The sequence below is a fragment of the Aphis gossypii genome, chromosome 2 (genome assembly GCF_020184175.1).
Source record: "Aphis gossypii isolate Hap1 chromosome 2, ASM2018417v2, whole genome shotgun sequence".
In the NCBI taxonomy this organism is placed as follows: Eukaryota; Metazoa; Arthropoda; class Insecta; order Hemiptera; family Aphididae; genus Aphis; species Aphis gossypii.
In genome coordinates this window covers 53,784,690-53,808,832 of record NC_065531.1, presented here as the reverse complement: position 1 = coordinate 53,808,832, position 24,143 = coordinate 53,784,690, and the positions used below count along the sequence as shown (strand labels likewise).

Sequence of the window (24,143 nt, the reverse complement as noted above, 5' to 3'; positions counted from 1 at the left end):
TAGACTATAGAGTAAAAATGGATGTATTGCATATTTTTTTAATACTATGCTCAAAAATTAATTTGATTAATTTTGTATTTTTAATTTTAAATTTTAATAGACTCTATTAAACTTCGGGTTGAACATAAATTACGAAAGACATTAATACGTTCTAAAAGAATTCTGCTGTAATGTAATAAAAATAATAATATATATTTATATAATACTGTACACGCTAATTAAAGTAAAGGTATTTAAATTTTTGGTTTGAAAAAATTTTGTAACTCACAATATCTATTTTTGTAAATGAAATACCTATTTATTAGTATATAATTTAAAATGAATACATTTCATTAGAGTAAGGAAATTTTCTTAACCAATCTTAATATATTCTATAACCTTTCTATTAGATAAACTGGATAATGGTATTTTATGGTGAATAATATATATATTATTTAGAATAAATTAGAATTGACTATAATAAAACGTACCTACTAAAATAATATAAAAAATTTAATTTATTTTCAATAAATAACGTTTCAATTTCTTTATTAGTTATTTGATTATAATACTTGTTTTAGATAAATCTTTAAATATAAATAATTGAAATTTTTGATTATATTTTTATATGAATTTTTAAGAAATCAATTGACGTACTTAAAAATAACAAATATAAAAAGTAAAAACACAAAGTTAAGTTTAACTAATCATTTTTTTTTTTAACAATTATCTTACTATGCGAATTACTAAATACAATACTCCTAATTATTCAAATACTGCATAACAATTACTTTTAAAGTATTATATTTTTTAAATTTAACTTATATTACACAATAAAGATTTTCAAACATACTTTCTTATATGTAAAAGAATTGTCATAATATTTGTTAAAACTTTAAATAGAACATTTATACACGTTTGGAATACATAAAAAATACATTCAATGAACAAGCAAAAAAGCACGATGAACGAATGCGTATATAATAAAATACTCTTTAATTATAGTAAATTATGGTCACAGAGATATGTTGAAAATGCCATTTTGGTGGTTTAGGATTGCAGGACATAAATAAAAAGTATAAACTCGTGATAAACGAACGAAGATTTAAATAATAATGTGTCACATTAAAGGAATACATACATGTAACGTGTTTAGTATGTTACACATGTAAACATATAATATTTCTATATTATATACTTTGTGTTAGGAAACACAAAAACAAAAACCTACCCTTTTTATTCTTAAACCTTAGAATTTAAAGAGAAAATATTTTAGGTCCCTTTCGTTGACTATAATCTCGCGTTTTATGCCTTTTATCGAATGTTTTCAGCCAACGATAGTCCTGCGGTACTGTTGATAAAATATTATATTCCTATTATTCTATAGTTCCAATATTATAAATATTATTGGGGCGGTTTTCTTGAGAAGCTGACAAAAAAAAAAAAAAGCAAAAAAAGGTCCAGGACGAGCAAACTTTGGAAATAAAGTATCGATTAAGAATGATAGGAAACATAGAACCAGACTTTTTTTATGTATGTTTATTTAAACTGTAATTTTATTTCGGTTGGGGCCATCGTCCACTTCGATATACAAGGGGGGGGGGGTGTCTGACCGTATAACGGGAGAACATAAAACAAATTTAAAAACTGATGGCAAGGGAGACAAGTGGACGAAAAGAAAAAGGTATATAATATAATATATATATACGATACAGCCAATTCCCACGAATTATTTACTTGGGTTGACCATTTAAGTCCCTGTTGTCGGCGAAATATATACGTTTGAAAAATGCGCGTAAGAGCATTAGTTACAATCGAAATAAAACTATATACGTCCACCATGAAGATATATTATATAATAGTCGGGTATTAAGTACTTAAGCTATTTAATTACCTACGAAACAATTGGTAAGTAACTCCACATAATCGTTAATCATATTATATGGTAGAAAGTAAAATAGTACCCGAGAACACATAAATACTAAATTTGAAATCCATGCCGAATTCGAAAATGACGTAATATTATGTAAAAAAAAAAAAAATATGTAACATAAATAAATTGTTCCCAGCATAATTAACAAGGTTAGGTTATAGGTAAACTGGATTTTTTTTTTTTTTTGGTTTGTTCTGATTAAGAACACTAATAAGTTAATTAAAATAAAACTGTTACATACGAATATTGTCAGCGATAATGATACTATTTAAACACAAATAAACACAACTTTTTCAATTTATACCTACCAATTAGATTAAAAGTTAGAATAATATTTTATTATAAACTATATATATAATATAATATATAGAGATGTATTCACGTTAACCGGTATAATTAATAATATAATCTGTGCATAAAAGATTAAATATGGTAGTACTATTGCATAATAATAATATATGATCATTGATAATAAAACCGTATTCACGATAGAATATAAAGTGTGTTATTTATTGTTCTATATATTTATAATAATTAATACCTATACTATATTTAGCAAATCGCAAATATAATATAATATTTACGGTAGTATATAAAGACATGCAAATATTTTGTTTTTTTTTTTCAATTACAGAACAATTAAAACGAGCAATTATCAATAAGTAGAAAAATTATAAATATATTTACATAAGATATATATTTTTTGTATTAAAAAATTCTATGCAACAAATATATGCTGTATTCTAATTATTTACTTTACTTTTCAATGGATATAAATAATAAACAATCTAAAATCGACATATCTGGACGATATTTAAATATTTAATGCAAACATAATTTTTCATATAATTCATTGCTAAACATTTTTGACAAAACATTCATCAAAACTTATCTGGATTTATATACAAAAAAAAAAAAAAATTAATCATTATTATAACCTGCGCTCGTGACAGGCAGATGTGTTAATAAACTTTTCGCTCGATACTGTATTACTGTCCCTCTTTTTCATATCTTTTTGTAATGTTTTCCACCTCCTCCACGTAAAGCGAATTATTTTGCAGTCCCTGAAGCCAGTGCAGAATTTAATCCGTCCGACTGGATTTTTAGCCGACAAAAATAATAATCGACATCCTAAGTTGACCTATTTATTTTATTTTTTTTTCCTTCACACCCACACCATAATTTTGTTTGCTGATTAACGAAATGAGGACGATACAATATGGTTATATCACGTCGGTTTTTTTTTCTATATAGATTTTCTTTAAGGTAATACAAATGCTATACACAAACTCCGGATGTTATTGATATATCACCTCTAAATTATAACTATTATCACGATTAAACTATCAACATGTCATGTCTTATTATAATTCTCTCTCTCTCTCTCTCTCGACAATACGCCACGATTTTTGTAATGTGATTGATTTCCGGTATTATACTCGTACATACATTATCGTGTTATCGTGTTGACACTAGAACGTTACAGTTTGTACAAATAGTCTGACTTTCAATGGCATTGCAGTATATTGTATCTGAAAGCGATTGAATCGCATTTTATAAAAACGCTACGAGATTTATACTTTACAACAGATGAATGAGTTTTTGTGAGGCATTTTTCACATGGTTTAGGAACATTACCTCTTTCCTCCCGTCAAAATTTTTCGCCATCACAGCACTATGATATAAATAATAACAGTGTAATACAGTTTCGTTTTATCGTTGCAATCGCAATTATAGCTAGAGGACATTATTGCCCGAAAACTGATTGATTTAAATCCCATAATAAGATATTATCATAAATAGATACGGGCGCCTCGCATGTAAAACAACAGATGAACGGAAAACGTGATTAATACGCTCGTTTTTTTTTATTATTATTACAGTCGGAACTGGTGCAGCTGGTATAGGTACGTTGTTATTATAACTCAGGAGTGAAAATATTGCTATGCACTATATATGTAATAATATTTGCTAATAAACAATATCATCGCGTCGAAACGTGAACAATGGCAAATTAATTGCACGTTGTATAGACGACATCGCGCCGTATATTATCCTGACCCCACGGGGCGGCGAGCGTAGATATTATACATATATATATATATATAGTTATAGTTATGTTTTATTCCCAAGATGAACGGGGTCGCCATCAATTACATGCACACTCATGCGCCGCAAACTATATTATAATATAGTCTCGCTGCACCTGCATGGCAGCAACCTTACGCCCACACGATCGCACGGAGCTCAATCTCTCCTTGTTCGTTGTCATTTGTACACACATGCACACATAACATATTATATGATACCATAGCATAATCCCATAATGATCCATCTTCCACGTTATCCTGCAACTAATTCCGAAAGACTGCAACCTTTGACTATTGACCAACAACGAAGTAAATCGGACAATGTACGAACGGAACGAGCGTACGTATTATGTGTGTGCATTATTTGACGTAGTCATAAAGTGTATACACATCATACTCACAATGTTTACTATGTACATATATTATATAATAAACCATCGAATGTACAATATTTTTACAAAAAGTTTGACGGCCACATATGTAGATATAGCGCATATTGTGCGAGCTCGTGCAGTCTACGAACTCGATCCATCAATCGGTATAGACGGTTTTTTCGTATTATAATGTCTTATCGGTGGACAACGATCCGAAGACAAACGATGATCTTAAATTTGCTTAATGTGTTTACAACGAAGAGTGTACATATTGTACAAGTATGATGTATAGGGGCCAAGGAAAACTGTACCGCACGTCTGCGAGACGTTATTTTGTTTTCTCGTTGTGCAGCTGAAAAATACGTCAAGTTTTGTTTTATAACGACTTAAAACCTTTCACGCGGCCTCGATATCACTTAAACAAATTTTTGACCGAGCCACCAACACCACTCGTGACGAATACAGTCCATTATTACAGACATAAAATAACCTTTTAAAATGTTTAATGATTATCACAGTGATAATGATACATCGTATACGTTGAATCGGTCGTATTCATATTTTATTATTACATCATAACGACCACCATAAGTTAAAATTATTATAGTAAAAATGTAAAACACCCGCACACAAACTAATTATTTGAGTGCTTGACCCTCTTAGTCGCTATTTTATTTCATCGCTGAAAAAAATAAACAATATCTCTTTTTCCAAATCAAGATAAAAAGGTATGCAAGTTGGTACCACTCTACTAACTGTATATAAATGTAAGAACAACTTATGTGGTTTGGTGTATTAAATTTTCTATCGTCTAAAATAGCAAAAAATTATACCATGTATAGAAAATATGTAAATAAACGATTAATGAAAATTTCAAATTTCTGCAGTTGTTAATTTATGAACTATAGCAAAATAATCAATTTAGTCTAAAACTAGTTTAGCATAACAATTTACATTTTCCCATAATTGTTTATTTGTTGTCCCTGATTAGTTTAAAAATTACTATAAAATTTTAATTTTAACATCTTTAAAGCATAACTAGAAATCCCATTTATTTTTATCCAAAAACACTTCAATAATATATCAATTACTTAATGTGTACTCGTATAGACACATACACACATAATTGTAAAATCAATATACATTCATCATTAAATTCAGAATCTAAAAAAAAAAAAAACAGCAAACGAGTTGAAGTATATAACAGCTATAAATCTTAAACACACTTTTTAGGTTTAATATTTAATACTTAGTACCTACGCGAGTTCCGTCAAAACAACTCAAAACAAGGTAAAGTTAAATTGTTCACGACATGACTTATGCACATAAAACGTTGTTGAATTATAATTTTTAAGTCACCCAAATTCCGGTTTTTGTTTTTATCACTCATTGGAATAATGTATACCTAATCGTTATGTTTATTGTGTTGGATCGTACATTTTTCCCATTCCATTCAATGAGAAATAAAAAACACACGTTGACGACACAAAATATAAATTGAAATATTATCACGTGAAAACTCAAGAACGTCTAATAACCAAAGTCGTGTTCGGTGATGATATATCTCACTGTCTGCATGACCGGCTGGATTTGTATGGGTTCTTCATCCCCTCCCTCCCTCCCAACCATCACTAGACCGGCTAAAAACGCGTTAACTCATTTTCACGCTATCGCTACGTCTTGTGTCTATAAATATAAGTGCGTAGAAAAGACGACCCTTGTTATTTTATTAAACGTAGTAAAGGCTCTAAAATAAGTCTAGTTAGGTTTTACGACGTCAATCGTGCAAGAACCGTTGCGTGTTTACGCAAAGAAAAAAAATGAAGCCATTCTGATTATGTTTGCGTTGTATAATATTCAATCGTTTTTCTAACCAAAACAAGGAAGTGCAATAAAAACAATTTAAGTAAGATAAACGAAGTAGATTTTTTTTTTTTTTTGTATATTTTTTAGTACTCTTACATCCAAAATAAAATAAATACCGAATAGCTAAAACGATAATATAATATTCATTACAGAATATAATATAAACCGAGAACAATAGTAAGTACAGCAGCAATGTACCAAACATAAACGTATTGGTGGTTAGTGCTTCCGGAAAAGTTTTGATACGATGGTAAGGTTTTATTAATAGGGATTATAAAACAGATGCTTCACAACGACAAAATGTATATTTTATAAGAATTATAAAATACTATGATTATAATATATCAAACAAAACATTAATTTCCTTCAAGACATTTCTATAATGGATTTATTTCCCATTCGTATTATTAATATTTCTAGTTATTTAAAATGCATTTTTGGCTGTTGTTACAAATAAAAATATATCATAATATGTAAAACGTAAAAAACGTAGCTTATATAAAATAAAATAAGGAATCAAATCGTAGTTTAAATAAATACTTATAAATATATAATTTGACAATTATAATATTTTGTTTATAAACGTAAAATCCTATAATTGTTCAGTTGATGTTTAGAACATTAAAAAAAAAAAAAAAATATGTTATTTGGAAGTTCAAAGTAATAATTATTTAACTATAAATACTTAATAATTGCTCGATTACTTTTTAATCATATTCACACTAAATGGTTTAACTTAGGTGATGTTTCTTTAAGAATCGAATACATTTTTCTACATTGAAAACAAATCAAAATTACATTTAATATTTATTTTATTTTAGTATTTGACATATAATTTATAAATTCAAATTGCCAAAGTTATTATCGTTTTTTTCTGACAACTTAAAAAGTACTCGTACGAAATTATAAAATACTCAAAATAATCTGAAAAATATTTTGCTTCCGAATATGAAATCAAAAATGTATATTGTCATTCAAAAAATAAAAAGTATAAACAAACATTTTTTTTTTATTTTTGTCTAAAAATTATGCAAAAGAAAGAAAATTTTCAAAAACATGATAGATTTTGAAACAATGATTATTGTTTGATAAAGTAATCATCTAGCGTATTATTTTCTATATTTATACGTCGATATTATGATTCGTTTGACACGTTGTATTAACAAAAACGTTTTCGACCTTTATACTAAAGTTTAGCACAAACAAATAACTATTAGTCATAAATGATAATAATAATAATGTTGGTTTAACAACATAATAATAAGCGCATTAACCTCAATACTGTGGTTATTAAACGTTAGCAATTCGTGTACAATAATATTTACATGTGTGTGTGTGTGTGTGTGTGTGTGTGTGTGTGTGTGTGTGTGTGTGTGTGTGTGTGTGTGTGTGTGTGTGTGTGTGTGTGTGTGTGTGTGTGTGTGTGTGTGTGTGTGTGTTACTTTCAACCGGCAACGAGGTAAAGTTTTAAATAAATTAGCATTAGGTTGTGCAGGCTTATTGGACGATAGAAATATACCTTGTAAGGGTAGATATTCTTATTTCTCATAACACGTTTTGGTCGAAAACTACGTGTAGATTATATTTAATAGGTTTTCATACAAACAAAATAATATCATCATGCCGTTACCCATTCAAAGCTACCACGTTTGAATAGAGATCATGCTTTTAGATATTTTTGTTTTATAAAATATAGAAATACATTTTTCCCCCAAGTCCATTATTATAACTACGAGTGTTAGAATAGTTTGAATTATTTGTATCATAGTTACTTTATAAACAAATCTACAATACATAGCAAAATGTTAACGTAAACTTTAATAAATAAATAATTTTACAGGCCTGGGCCGGGTGAGTAGAACATCTCATGTGATTTGCTCGTTGAAAAATGTTAAAGATAGATTACTAAACGCTGAACTTTGATTGATGAGGATTAATGGTTATAATCAGTACGATTAACGTTGAGGCTTGATATTATGTACACAGCACACCGTAATAGAGTTCAAATTGATATTTAACAAATAACTTTGCACAACTTATCAAAACCATAAGATTTAAGGCTGTTATTGGAGTTGATTATGACTTATGAGATTATTGATATATTATTATTATTATTATTATTATCATCATTTAGTACTATGAAGCAGCAACTATAATACACTACTACAGTCTATAAACATTTATTTATTTATTGAAATATTATACGAATTCGGACCTAATTACATGAAATAAATTAATACATAGCATTCAAAGGTATTTTTAAACAATAACAATTAAATAAAACAAAACAAAATATAAATAATACTATAGGTATATTAAATATTAATTTATACTCATAAATTGAATAGCGGAAACAAGATTTTTAAATGATAAAAAGGAAATATGACAAAACAAATCGATGTTTTGTAATTATTTAAAATAAAATAGATTTATTGATCGGATGTGAGCTGAGAGAAATTTGAATGATAGAGGCTTAAGAAGTTATATAGAACAGTCAATATAGCCATTTAATAATTTATAAATAAAGCCCGTTTCTGCGATGTAACAGGGGTTCAAGTTTTAAGTAAATAAATAAAGGATGGTAAGATGTATGGGGAGTTCTGAGTATATTAGGTACACTTGAAAGCTAAAAAGCATAAGAACTTATTTTGAACTTTCTTGAGGGTAGTTATAAATCCAATATTATATGGTGACCAGATAATGGAACCATATTTTAGAATTGAGCATAATAAAGAACAATATACTTAAATAAAAGTATTTTCATCATTGAAATCGACATAGACTCTGAATGAATCTAAGCAATATTGAGGCGTTATCTTTTATGTAGAGAGCGATATTATGATTACTAAAATAAAATTTTTAAAATAGGAATGAGAAATAAATAAATCATTTATAATTTATATTTTATAATAATATCATTGTGCTTAGTGTACAAAGTTATAGTTCACAGAGAATGAAAGCTTTCCTAAAATAATCACAATTAATCTTGATTATGACAAATAAATTTTCAACAGGACAACGAGGTCAAGGTAACATACGAGAATAGTATTTATTATTTATTTCTATTATAGTACCTACAATTAAAAGCAAAATGTCATTCACTCACAAACTAAATACGAAATCTCAAAAATGACTTTACCTATAAAGCTCAAATTTTGCAAATAAGTAGTTTATAGGTAGGCGAAGTCACTAAAGAAAATAGTTTGCAAAATTTTTATTTTTATAAATGGCACTCAAAAAGGGATTTATAGGCTCATAAAAACGATTATTTGTTGGCTTATAAAGGGTACTGTTGGTTATCAAAAATAAAATAGTTTACACCATTAGAGATATTTTAGACTCATTTTTTATATTTTATCAGTCACTCGCGCATTTAACGTTTTATTCAATATGTACCTATAAGCTCTAAAAATTTAATATTTATTTATTTATAAATTTAATATAGAAGAGAAAATTATCCAAAGATTTTAACCGTTATTGTGGGTAACTTACACTTAAAAACGGTTTTGATTTTATATTTAATTGCAATCACGATTTTTTTTCAAGGGAACCGTGTGTTACTTTGATACCATGGATGAAACAAAAATAGTTATTAATTATAATTAGAAATTATTGTTTAAATAAATATATATAATGTTGATACGTCGTAACTATTATTTATAGTCAAATCATGAAATCAAAATTATTATGTTTATCTACACGCATTACGTTAAATGTTAGTATTAGACAATCAAATTATTTAAAAGAAATGTATTTTCAACGGTAAGCGAAGTACTTGGAGACAGTTAGCATTATAATATTATTTATTATTAATATTGTAGTTTTAGCCAATGATATCGAAATGGATCACAATTTAGCATACAGGTATGCGTTTCGTATACTGATTTATAATAGCCAGGGGAGCGCACACACCTCTTATATTGATTACCATAAGCGACACCCCCTCCCCCCATCACTACCATTACAAAGTTAGCACCCCTTGGCAACAACCCAAAAACATCCACTCTTTCTGCACTGATAAACATACAGTAGTGTGTATGTATAAATAAATTATTATTGTACAATATTCTCTTTCTGACAATTAATATATTTGCATATTGTACACATATAATATAAATATACCACATACCACATTTTTGGTTTTTAATTAAACATTTAGGGCTACAACTAGCATATATTCTTCGTTAATAACGTATCGTTTTATCCATTTAGATTTAACACAATAAAACAAACCTAATGAGTTTATCTAAGATTGACTACAAAAATTATTATTATTATGGTTCTTAAATAGACGCTTAAATATACAAACACACCTGCGAACTATAATATATATAGTTAGTTAGTTTGTTTTTTCCACTCTCTTTCTCACACTCTATCATACTTCTCACCTAGCTATTTGTAATGAAAATAATGGCTCAGGTACGCCAGACGGGTTTATATAATAATGGGATTTATCTATATAGCTAGTAAAAAGTAATCACGATACGTATCGCACAACGATATTATTTTTTCATTCAATATTTTTTTCCACGTACAATGAAATGGTTATCTTTTTCAATTTACTTTAATAAATAGCTTCGAGATAATTTCAAAAGACTATGTCCAGAAATTTATTTCTGCATTAAGCACATTTGAAAATTGGAATTACCTTAAATGTTTAATAATACAATCAATAAAATATAATAAATACCTATACATAATATAAGTTTAAAGTTTAAACTTCAGTCCATAAATCGACATTATCAACCCAAAAAATTTGTCTTAACGTCAAATTAACAAACATAGTGCACTTCAATGGGAAATATTTTCAATTAATAATTTATTGTCAATTATTACTCGATATTAAATACTGAAAAAATGTTGAACGTATATGCATACTAAGTCATAACTAATAAGGTATTATCTACAATAATTCAATAATAAGATACTAAAACTAAAACTGTTGATGTTTATCAAAAACTAGTTTTTCCGTGTACATTTAAGAAGTGTCCACATTTTCAAATCTCATTGATAGTGGACAAAAAAACGCAAAAAATAAATATAAATACACTTAAAGATAAATTCGAAACGTCAGACGTTTCATCAATGGTTATTAGATTTATTAAACGAAAACGCTTGAAAGTGGTAAACAGGAAATACAAAAACAGTATTGGCGTCGTAAAGGCTTTAAAATAGCAAATAAAAACTGTCGATGTATAGAGTCAATGAGAATAGCGAAGATAAATGAAATAACATATTAAAATTAAAGAATCGAGAAAAAAATACACTCCTTTAGAAGAAAGAATTTAAATTAAATTTTATCGGTTCAAAGATGCAAAATAATTTAAAATAAATTAACACGATAAAAAAATATATTACATCATATATTTAGTAGAATGATTTAGTCAAATAACAGAAAGTAAAAAGTCTAAAATTCAAAATAAACTTCACTTCGATAAATGAGATGACAACTTCTACGATGTAAATTAAGTTTACCAATCTAGAAAACAAACGCAGAGTAGAAGTTTAATGAATATTAGTTGAGCACACTATATTATTGCCATTAACCATTACACTGTGCAGTGTGCATGCATGATAAGTTTCGAGTAGTTACTATTTAACAAACAGTATGTTAACTTTACATTGATTAAATATATTATAAAGTTATTGTCAAATAGACTTACCTAAGAGAAAAGAAATGAATTTGTATAATAATAAAATGATACACTTACATTATCTTATAATTAAATTCCTACATTTAAAACTTATAACATATTCAATTTATACATCAACTATTATGATCATTAAAATTTAAAACTCTAATAATACTGTAAAAATGTTAAGTATTAATTCACTTTTAAGTATTAACATATACATTTAATTAAAAGACAATAAAATAAAAACATTATATTTTTATTAAATATTTTAAAACGTAACATAAAATACAATAATAAAACTAAGATTCAATAATTTTGGAAATTTTCCAAATTTTATTTTTTTCAAATTAAAATTTAATTAGTTGAAAAATATTTTGCGTGAATATAATTGTTTATTTACAGAATAAATGATCATATATATTTCAACTGATAAATAATTAAAACACACCGCAATAATGCTGAACAATTAAAAATCATAAAAATTTAATAAAATATATTGACTGTTACGATAATTAGAAATAAAAAAACGAATTTAAGTTACAAATTGAATAAAGAGAATCGTTTGCTTTTTAAATAATACAAAGAAAAATACTTTAAAATTATGGAAATTTAAAATATGAATAACAACATAATATTTGAATCTATAAATATACATTATGGTATAATACGAACGAGCTACCAATAAAAATAATGAAAAAAATGTACATTCCACTCAGTACTTGTAGTTGAGTAGAAATTCCGACAGTTTAATAATATACGAACTACACGAGGATCTAATTTCAATGAAAACGAGTAGTTGCTGACGGATTTCAATCGACGCTTTTAACTATATAGAGTAATCGAAAAAAGTGCGAAACGATGCGATCTATTAACAAATACCGATCCAGTACGATGTAATATACTGAGTTATTCACCAAGCATACTCAACCTGTTTTTAATTCAACCTTACTGTTATTCAAAATCTGATTTTTCATCATTTTTATATATACTTTAAAACCAACACTAAAGGAATGTTTAAATATACAAACTTTTGTTTTTAAATAAGAATCGGGAGTTCTCCTTTTATGCTAGACATTATTTAGTCAATAATTTTTTTTAATAATTTTTATTTTGACGTATTAAAATCAAAATTCGAGCAAATATAGTTTTTGAATAATTTAACTTTATATAAATATATAATAGTGATAATAAGGTTTTTAAGTATATTTAAACATTCAAAAATATAAATTTTGATATCTATGATTTTATTATTAAACGAAAAAATGGTGATTTACATGCATAATAAATCAACCCGCGTATAAATGTATTTATATATACTTCCTTAATAGAATCAACACTCGAAATATTATAATACAATTGTGACTATATCACTAAGGCAGTATATTATATTATATCATCAAATAGTTTATATTGAAGGCGATACTATCTGTAAAAAGAGTTATCTACATGCATAAGTATAATGAAGACAAAGACCGAATTTAAATGCCTACCTGAAACGAGATCGGAAATAGGACGCGAGCGCGATGTGCAATAACGTTAACTCTGTTTTTCCCGGGATATAGAAACGCGCCGGGCGTGGTGGACGCCCATAATAACACCGCCGAAAACCACCCTCTCTGCTTCACAGGTACGTCCTCCCCCGTTAAATTTACTTCCCCTCCCAACATTACCACGAGGAATAATTTTCATGATACTTAAAGGACCAGTTTCAATATTTTTTAAAATGTATTATAATATAAACTGTACAAATATAATATGTGTATTGTGTATACCTGTGTGCATAGAGCAAGCGCAGAACATTTAATATTATTACTATAGATTATAATTATCGAGCTGACGAGCCTCGATATTATATAAAGCCAAAGCGCCACACATAATTATACTTAAGCAATAAGCATGTGTTCAATATGATCGTTTGATTTACTTTCTCATCCATTTCCGCTAACTATAACCCCATCATTTTCGTAGTGCAATAAATATTTGTATTTTGTATATTATACAGATATAATAAATTGTGTTCGACACATAAACACCAGAAAGTTTTGAAACAATTTCTGATGGGACGAAAAATAAAACAAAGTGTAACTGGGAAACGATTTTACTTTTATTTTTGAGACACTGAAAACTTTTTTAAGCATAATATTCAATAGAATCGATTATATAAATCTTGAAAATGGAAGAAAAATACGTTAAGTGCCATGAGGTAGTAACAACAGCAGACGCTATGGTAATAACAATAACATTATGATGATTCATTATGGATTCACAAAGTAAATTCCAAAAAATGACCAGAAACAAAAAAAAACACAAATTGTTTATAACACGTTCAATAATAATTTATGAAAACGAATAACTAACTATACATAAAATCAAATGAAATATTAGCCACAAAGCTATTTTTTTTTCATTAACACTTTAACAAATCATTCTTTGCTATGAATATGCCTATGATGACAAATAAGTGTCTTGTTTCTTGTTAAGTATCATTCTTAAGACATTAAAAACGAAATACACATATTTTACATCTAATTTAAATTGATAGTGTATATTATAATATACCTACGATATTATATCACAAATATAATTTTAATTTTAATATGTTCGATAATCCAACGCATTCCAAACTTAAAACCACAACTATATTGAATTGAAAAATTAATATTTCAAACATGTCAAGTTCATTTTATGATTTTTATTCTTTATAATCTATACGTATGTTTATAGTTAGTATAAGAAACCCATAAACAATTATACAGTTGATAGGGTTATGAAATCAATCTACACGCGGTATATCTGAACACATTACTTGAATCATCCCATTTAAAAATCAATACTAAGTAATAAAATAATATAATTCAATACATTTATTATTTTACTGAATGAATAATTGTTTTAAATTACAAGATACGCTTAAAATGTATAATACACAACCAAACAATAGGTAGTACATTTTTTGGTCGATTTGAAATTATTATTATATCATGAAAAGCTGCAATATAATTTCCAAAATTACGCACTGGGTATACATGATACACGTACATACACTATACATTCATATATATTAATTATTATTCATGTATGTTTATGCAAAGGTTTTTTTTTGTTATATCAAATTATATCATATAGTATATTCAATATTCATATAGATACACCACACTATTATAAAACTTTTATTTTAGTATTTTTAAATTAAATAAACTTTTTAAGAATAAAAATATTAATTTATATTAATTAAAAATTGTTCATGATATTTATACCTATTGATTTCAATTTAAAATCAGGTGTAAGTGGATTTAAAAATAGATAAGTTATGAGTGACTTACGGTATAATATATTTCACTTATACTCATCAATAATTCAGTAATTTATTAATAAAATATACTTTTTTAAATATAAATAACTAATACAGTCCCGAAGATAAATATAAGTAAAAATATTAATATTTCAAAATTTATCATGCTACCTTAACAAAATATATTGGTTAAGTACCAATAGGCAATTTATTTCACATCATAGAAAAGTTAAGTTTTGTGTCATTAAACTTGCACATTCTAATATTTCTTCGAAGGACTTTGTTATAAACAACAACAAAATAAGCCAAGACCACCATCTTATGAGACACAATACAATATCACTTATAATTTATTTTACTAAGCAATTATAGGTGATGTGCATTTATACAATATTCTTTGTTTTAATAATTGAAATTATTTTGAAAAAAAAAATGTTAATGGGAATAATATTATATTGGTTTAGTTTAAAGTGCGTGAATACAATTGTTGAAACATAATAAATACAATATTATCTCTATGACTTAGAATATTAAAATAAAACAAATATTATGAAAACATAAACCACCAACCTTAAACTATAAAGTCACAGTTGTCTTGATTAAAGTTATTTTTTTTGTCTCGACCTACATAATGTGTACGCAACCCTAAATAATTTGTTCCAAACCCAGGTTAAAAATCTCTGTTTTAAACAACAAAGACATACAATTCTTTTCATCTACAAGTATTTGCTTGTTAGAATTCGTTTAGTTAATAAACAAAAACTGTTATTCACATAAACTCCGAACAGTTTGAACCTATCGAACCGATTAACATTTAAACTCATTTATTCATCACGGTCCTTTGACCTAAATATAATTTTAGTTGTTGAACTAAATACTATACAGTTTTCAAATTAATTTACGAAATTGTTGTGTACACTGCAATAATGTACCTATAACAAACATAGTGTTGCCACCAGCATACATTGTCAAATGTTATACGGTAACAATTGTAGTTAAAATTGTTCACACGCGTAAATGTTCGTTTAATAATTACATATTTAGGCACTCATAACTTATAATAATAACCACGTAAAATGTAATGCAATAAAATAAAATAATACACTATGTAATCTACTGTCACTAGCAGATCAAAAAAAAAAATTATCAACCATATTTGCGCACATTTACTTAGCATAGTTTTACCTTACAAATGTTCTAATATCCTAGTGTAATATACTAAAATGCCACTATCCTGCACAGTGAACGTCGAGTGGGTCACTGTAATGGATGTGTTAAATTTAAATTCAATAATATATCAATATATATCTATGAAAATCGATTCCGAGCAGTGACGGTCTGCCAAACAGGACAAATGGTTACGATAAAACACACGTAGTTACGTTTGTCTATCGCAGTAGATAACAATTTTTTTGGATTCTCATCGAGCCACATTCAAAATTTAAAAAGGTTTAACGGGTGAGAAAATAATACAAATTATATATACTTATTGGGAAAAGAAATGTAATTAATAAATAATACACTTGTATACTTGTCTTTATCTTATCACTAACCGACATGCAATAAAATACTTTATATGTGTTTACTGATTAAAAATATAAAATATACAATTAACTTTCGTCATTTTGAAGTTTAAAGCGGACCGCGGACCAGTGGTTGAGATCACTGGCGTATTCTATAGTCTAGATTATTTATTTATTTATATTATCAATGTATGATACGTGGCCGACAAAATAATTTTACCAGATCTATACAGTGTTTTGTCATCGTGAACTGTCGCTATCCAATCCAACAGGTAACGAATATCGCCAATAACGAAAATGGTCACTATATCGAGGGATGAAATAAAACTCTTGGAACCTTAAGGGTATATTATACGTTACGCGTACACGATAACTTCGATAACTGTACATATATATATATAAGTAGGTTGGTAGACGCACCACAAACGCGCGACACGCGTTTTATATCTACGACGACTGAGAACGACTGCACGTAGGTACACTATATAACCTAACCGTCACCTGAATTCTACAACATGATGTTCTCATACAATAATGTGCATTCGCAGGTTTTCGAATATATATACAATTATAATATAATATATTTGACCCTTTTATCCGCACACACACAAACCCGCATACATTAAATGGAAAAGAAGTATGTTGCGAATATCGATAAACCGGTAAATGGTGAGAGTAAAATGGTACTCAGTCACGGTGCGCAAGTAAAAAAAAAAAAAATAAATAATAATATAATAATAATAAAAAGTTTGAACTGGTTGTTGCGATACACCGATAGTTGTTGTACGTGTGAAAGTGAAATCGTTATAACAGAGCACCTCCAGGACTAACGACCTACGTCATTAAGAGACACCGGCGGTAAAAAAAAAAAAAATAATAATAATAAAATATATTGAATAAAAATTCTCGGATTCTTGTACGTAAACGTTGTATGTGTATGCGTGTGCGTGTTAAACGCGTATTTCATTGAGTCAATATAGCTAGAACCCCAGAGATGATTTTGCCGCTGGCAAAACGGCGCCAAGCGATTAGTATCAGCTTAAGTCCTCTCTTAGATTTTGAAACTCGATTAAGGGTGTATATAATACACTCCAAACGTGCGAGCAGAAAAATCTGACCGACTTAAATCGTCGTTTATCAAATGCACGAGCGGGGTATATTACTATTATTATTATTATTACTATTATTGTTATGACGCACAGGTGCGCGATACCACGTGCGACGGAACTTCCACGATAATATTTGAGATTAAATAACGCACCAAGCTAACGATTAGTGTACACGTTTAATGATGATACCCGCCTAGGTCGGAAAACGGAAAAAATTGCAAAAAGTCATTGAGAGTGTAGCGTTATATAATCGCTATAAATAATACATTTAGGATACAATTCTTAAGACTTTTTCCCGGTAACAGAATAAAGAAACTTGCGAATATTATTATTAATTTAGTCGTCACATTTATAATGGTATATTATAAATTATACGCATTACATATTATGAGCTTTATATAACGAATAGGATAATTTTTAGTGTCTTCACGCCAGCAGCCGATCGTATGTTCACACATGTTTCCGTATACACGAGATCGATCACTTAATCGGGAAATAAATACTTTATAACGTATAAATAGTAAATACCATATAATGGATAATGATATATACTCCCAACATGATGTTTTTTTCGGGGGTGGGGAGCATTTCGTTGCATAATTAGGTTAACGATGTACTTTGAAAACGTATCTAATTACCGTCTACGCGTCCCATTTATTGAGTTAACCAAAGGTTCACGAGTACGTAAACAACCCTATTAATTTTCTAACCAATATATATAGGTACACGCTTTGAGCTTCAATTAATGAGATGACACGTTGTTCAAATGCTATACGCCAAATTCAACTGGCTCGGACCAGATTATTTACGCAGCATTTGACCTGTGTACAAAACGTTTTCGGGACAAAGTGGACGTTTACAAATTTTTGCCGCTTGTAAAACCGTCGATATTATTGTACATTATAACGACAGGACAGAACGAGAATAATTGAAGTTTATTTGGAAACGTCGGCACGTTAAACAACGCCGATGGCATGCGAGATGGCAACGATAGGTATACGTACGGCGGAAGAAGAATATTATACGACAAACAAATATAATATATAATAATATACTATTATATACAAAGATCAAACACGCATATATGTTTATGTTTGATGAAAGATACAGAAAAGTCTCATTTTCTACACAACGTGTTTACTGAATGATATCGTTTTTTTTTTCGATTATCTCAAACAAAACAAATAATAAATAACTATTAATCGTGCTTTGTCAAAATGATTATTATTTCTAGTCGCGCGTGTACATTTCCGATGAAACGACAACACACGCCTTAGAGAAATAATAACCACGATTCGCAACAGATTTTGGCATCCTTAATGTAAGTACGTAATGATATTACTGTAAAAACCGCAAAACGACGTGTAATATACTAATATACACGTAAACGAAATAATAGGTACGAGTCTCGGAACAATCGGCTCGCGACACGGAGGTCGTTGTACCGCGTCGATAATAATAAAAATAATAATATTATGTATCTATGTGTGCGTTGCGTCAGAGCAACAATACGTTAAGCATGTTATCCTAAAATCCTGCACTGTTATATTGTAAATATTATTAAATATTACGAATGTGAATAAGGCAATAAATTATATAATTATATATATTTTATTGTATTACACTTGCGTGTGTATTTTTTTGGCTGACCAGCTGGAAAGAATAGTATTGTAAAAATATATTGACCTTTACAGTGCGGTGGTGGACACATACACGTACAGAATGTCGTTTTCTCGTAGTCCGTTATGAACGCATAACGATAGAAAAAAAAATAATAATAATAGAAATAAAAAACTCAGACCCATAATGCTAGCAATAAAGTAGCTAAGAGTATATTATATAGTAGTACACTCTAGTATACCCTACCGAAAACGTCTATCCCAAAGTTTCGTGAATGGCACTACCCGATAACAGTAAACTTTAACGGCTTACGGTATAGCCCTTCTCTAGAAGGCTGTATAATGTATATTGTATAAATATCTATCTATATCTATACGCATATATATATATTATACACAAACACAATCGGCGACACATAAAAAACGATAAACTCAAATATACTTTTAAAACCCTACGCGTATGTTCAAATGCAACAAGGCACGTATTAAAATATTGAAAAAAATAAAAACGCGGTTATATGACACGACGTTCAAACCGTATATTATATCCGATATAGCACGAACAACACATATGTATGTCGCACAAACGAATGTGCGTATGAGGTACCTATACGTTTAAGTGTTTTATTTTTTTTTAAACATTTTTTAGCAGTTATGTACGTACGTGTATACACACAAACACGGTTTTCGATAGCATGCACGTGCAATAATTATCTGCAGGCTTGGTATACAATATAATAATAAGTTATTGTTACCATATATTCTTAAAATTATCGCGTGCTCGCAAATACACACACCGCACGCATATTATACACCTATAATATAATATATAATATAAAACCATAAACGTACTTGACGAGAATAAAATATAATACGTATGCACGCGAGTCAGACGCGGCGAAAGACTCGGGATAAGTTTAAAAAAAAAAAAAAAAAAAAAACACAATATTAACGGCTGTAGCGGTGCCGCCGAGGGATTAAATCAATCAGAAGAAACTTAGACCGGTGTATATAAGTCCACTCACTAGTGCGATCTGAGGGTCATCGTTGTCCAGTTCGTGATAGTACGACTGGTCGCTGCCCCTCCTACTGCCGTTAAAGCACATGATCCTCCGGAAAAGGTCGGACACCGCGGCGCAAAAACCGCATTGCTGTTGCATCACTTCGGCGGTGTGACGACGGAGTGATCCGATCAAGTGACGGCGAAAGGTACGCGACGGCGGCGGCGGTGGTGGAGGTGGAGGTGGAGGTGGAGGCGAAAGTGCACAACAACAAAAACAACAACAATGACGACGACGACGAAGACGACGACGACACCACCAGCCGGCAGGTCCAGCAGCAGACGACGGTCGCCGTCCGGTAGGGACGACAAGAGTAAAAGTCAGTCGACGTTTGCCACCACCGTCGCTGTCGCCGTCGCCGCCGCCGTCGCCGCCGTTACCAACGACACCGCTGCAGCTCGGCTGTCTTATTATAGAGCGGTAACGCGTCGCAGCCGCAGTAGACCGTTGTCGTCGCACGTGGAACGGACCGAGACGCACGTGATGACGGCGGAAGACGAAGACGTCGACTGCTGTGCGGCGGTAATGGCGGCAGTGACGACGATGCCTGGTCGTATACGATTATTGCTCTGGTCGGGCGGCGGTTGACCGATCTCGGGCGGCGACACGGGACGACGGCAGAAATTGTCGACGTAAACTCTATATCATCGCATCCCGTACGGACGATGGCAGTGACGGAGGCGGTCGTCCGCGGCGTGTACGGTCGAAGAAAAGGAGGTGGAGCGGAAAAAAAATTAATTACGGCAGATCGCGAGACGATTGTATAAAATAATAAAATTTGAGATTTGAGGTTTTATGGAAAAAAAAAAAATAAATATTATAATATATTAAAATTATTGTTATTATTACTATTATTATTATTATTATCTATACGCGCGCGTAACTGAGGGCGGCCGGCCGGCGAATAGTCACTCCGGCGACGCACGCACACACACACACACTGAGACGACGGCGGCGGCGGCGGCGGCGGCGGCGCGCGAGCGCTCTCTCGCTCTATCTCGCTCACCCACGCTCCGTGTGTCGCTCCTTCTCTCGCGTCTCGCGTCTCTTTCTCGCTCTTTTGCCGGCGCGACGGCCACGCTCGCGCACGCACACGCGCACAGACGGTCGGGCGGCGGCGGCGGCGGCGACTATATAGCGGGCGGCAGCGGCGAGCGAGCGGCAGAGCGGCAGCAGCCGGCGAGCACCGTAGCGGACGCGCACAGAACTCTCGCGCACACACGCACACACGCAGCTGCCTGGCACACACCGCCGCGCGCGCACACACACTGCCCGTTCTCGCGCTCACTCTCGCGCGCACGCCGGCCGGGTGGGCGCGGGCCCGCCGCAGCGTCACAGCAGCTACGCGACCGGCCGGCAGCGCGCTCCGATCAGCGTGACGCGGAGGGGAAGGGGGGGCCGCGCGCACGCTCTCGGTGGCGCCCAACATTTCCACTGCCGCCTCGGCGCGGGCTGCAGGTGCCGGTAGAGCACGTGCGGATCGTCGCCCAAGGTGTGGCGCGGCGGAGACCCATACGCGCGCCGTGTTTACGTTTACCATTGATAATAATATTATATTATTATTATATTATTATACCTAATAATATAACACGATAATAATAATTATTGTTATTATATTACTGTTTTTTTATTTTTTTTCTCGTTTTATTCTCGCCGAAATAATCGACACCGTCGCGGTCGCACGCTATTATTATACATCAGAAACGATGGGTATCCATTCGAAATCGCCAAGTCTTAACGGTCGGTCTCGGTCGCCGCTAATTTATTTTTGTACGCCAGTCGTTTGTTGTTATTTTATTTAACGACTGTGTGTGTGTGTGTGTGTACGTATATCTGTGCTCCGGGTTGCGGCCCCTTTTTCGAATTAAACATTTACCAAAATCCTTAGTGCCTAATTTATTTGCTTAGACCTATCGAAAACGTTCTCATATAATAAAACTGCAGTACGTGGCCTGAGAGCAATACGCGTATAATTCAGAATTCAATCCAATTTTAACCGCAAATTAGGTTACCCACCACCTGAGGTTCTAGAAACCTAAACCCTAAATCTATCACTGCTCTACGACCCAAGGGATGAAAAGATTAAGTATAGTATTTCGTGGGATATGTGAAATAGCACTTCCATAATTGGATTTCATTCAAAGTTATAATATGAGTTCATATAGAAATGTAAAATTTGACATTCCTTCATAACACTCGCGACTAGAATTATTTTCACCTTTACATGGCAATAATTCACAATGAATTATCACCAGTTTATTCGTTTCCAATACATATCTATTTAGAATATGTATATTGTATATATAACTAAGATTAAAAAAAAATAATAATAAATTCTCCACGAATGATTAAAATATTTAATTATACCACAATCTAAAATAAATGAATATCAATTAATTATTATTTATTCCCATATATAATTTATACATATTATATATATATATATATTCTTATGAATTAATTAATTGAAATATTTGAAAATATTATATATTAATTAAGCAATGTATTAAGCTAATTAACCTTATACACACATATTATATACTATACATAAACAATACACATTATATACACGCGTATAGGGACGATTCTAGAAAGAGAGGTTATAGGCAAGCCCCCCCCCCATCAAGCTCGCACTACACATATTATATAATTCCATATTTTTTCAAATCAACACTTGAATCCAATAATTTAAATACATAGGTAGTTAGTTATTAATTAAATTAATTTAAAGAATGTTCAACTAGTGGGTACCGCTCTGCTGTACAGTAAGTCAATAAGAGGGTCACTGTAATGAATGTGTTAAATTGGAATTCAATGATAGGTAGACATACAATAATAAATGTAGGTAGGTACTATAAACGATCCTGAGAGGAAACGGTTTACCAGCCTATATCGCTAAAGTATATTTCATGAACTGTTTTTTTATATATATATTATGTACACATACATTGTTAATGATTTAATTTATAGCCTATACCACCTTACTTTAAAACAGTGTGAATAGGTATAAGTTAATAGCTTAAAATGTATCTCTATATATTTTGAAAATTCAATAAGTGTAAATATTAGATCCTATGCATATACATATTATAATATTTAAAAATGTTTTAAAATAGATATTTCTATAAAATAGGTACATTCAAATATAATAAATATCTAAATCGTTCAAATGTTCTCTCGGTTGGCTTTACCTATATATCTGTTCATACACTAAATAATTCAATAAATAATACTTAAACGAGATTTAAGTTTAATATATTATCATCATGCGACTTGTCTGTCATATAAAATGGCATAAACCTAACTAATTTAAAATTTGAATAAAATAACTTACTGAAATTATACATTTATTTTGTTATTATTAAGTACCCATAGTAACAAGCACTTACCGGTACGTCAAAAATTAACATGTAATTTCGTTTTAAGTTTAAAACTACGTAATTATAATGAAAAGTCTAAATTTTTACAGCACGCATTTGAAAATATCACTATTTTTGGACAATACACTTTTGGATGATTTGAGCGATTTAAGTGATTTAAGAAAGGTAGAGGATCTGTGACAATTATAAGCCTATTAAACTAACCTAAGACATATAAAACCTCGTGGTTTGTACTCACAAATAACCATCGATTAACAATTAGAGAAATAGAAGGATTATTA

General features: G+C 30.4%; 1 protein-coding gene across 9 annotated transcripts in view; it reads right to left on the bottom strand.

Annotated features, from left to right (window-relative positions):
* The window catches only part of LOC114131113 (high affinity cAMP-specific 3',5'-cyclic phosphodiesterase 7A-like), a 111,454-nt gene that overhangs the window by 53,244 nt on the left and 34,067 nt on the right, over positions 1 to 24,143 (bottom strand). Inside the window, exon 1 of one of the 9 annotated variants that reach the window (XM_050198962.1) lies at positions 20,447 to 21,743. The exons of 7 other annotated variants lie outside the window; for them this stretch is intronic. In XM_050198962.1, coding sequence (XP_050054919.1) covers positions 20,447 to 20,581 — 135 coding nt within the window. In that variant the 5' untranslated portion in view covers positions 20,582 to 21,743. Of the gene's footprint in view, positions 1 to 16,913; positions 17,160 to 20,446; positions 21,744 to 24,143 lie in introns of those variants that run through there. One more of the 9 variants, XM_050198969.1, reaches the window with a different exon arrangement.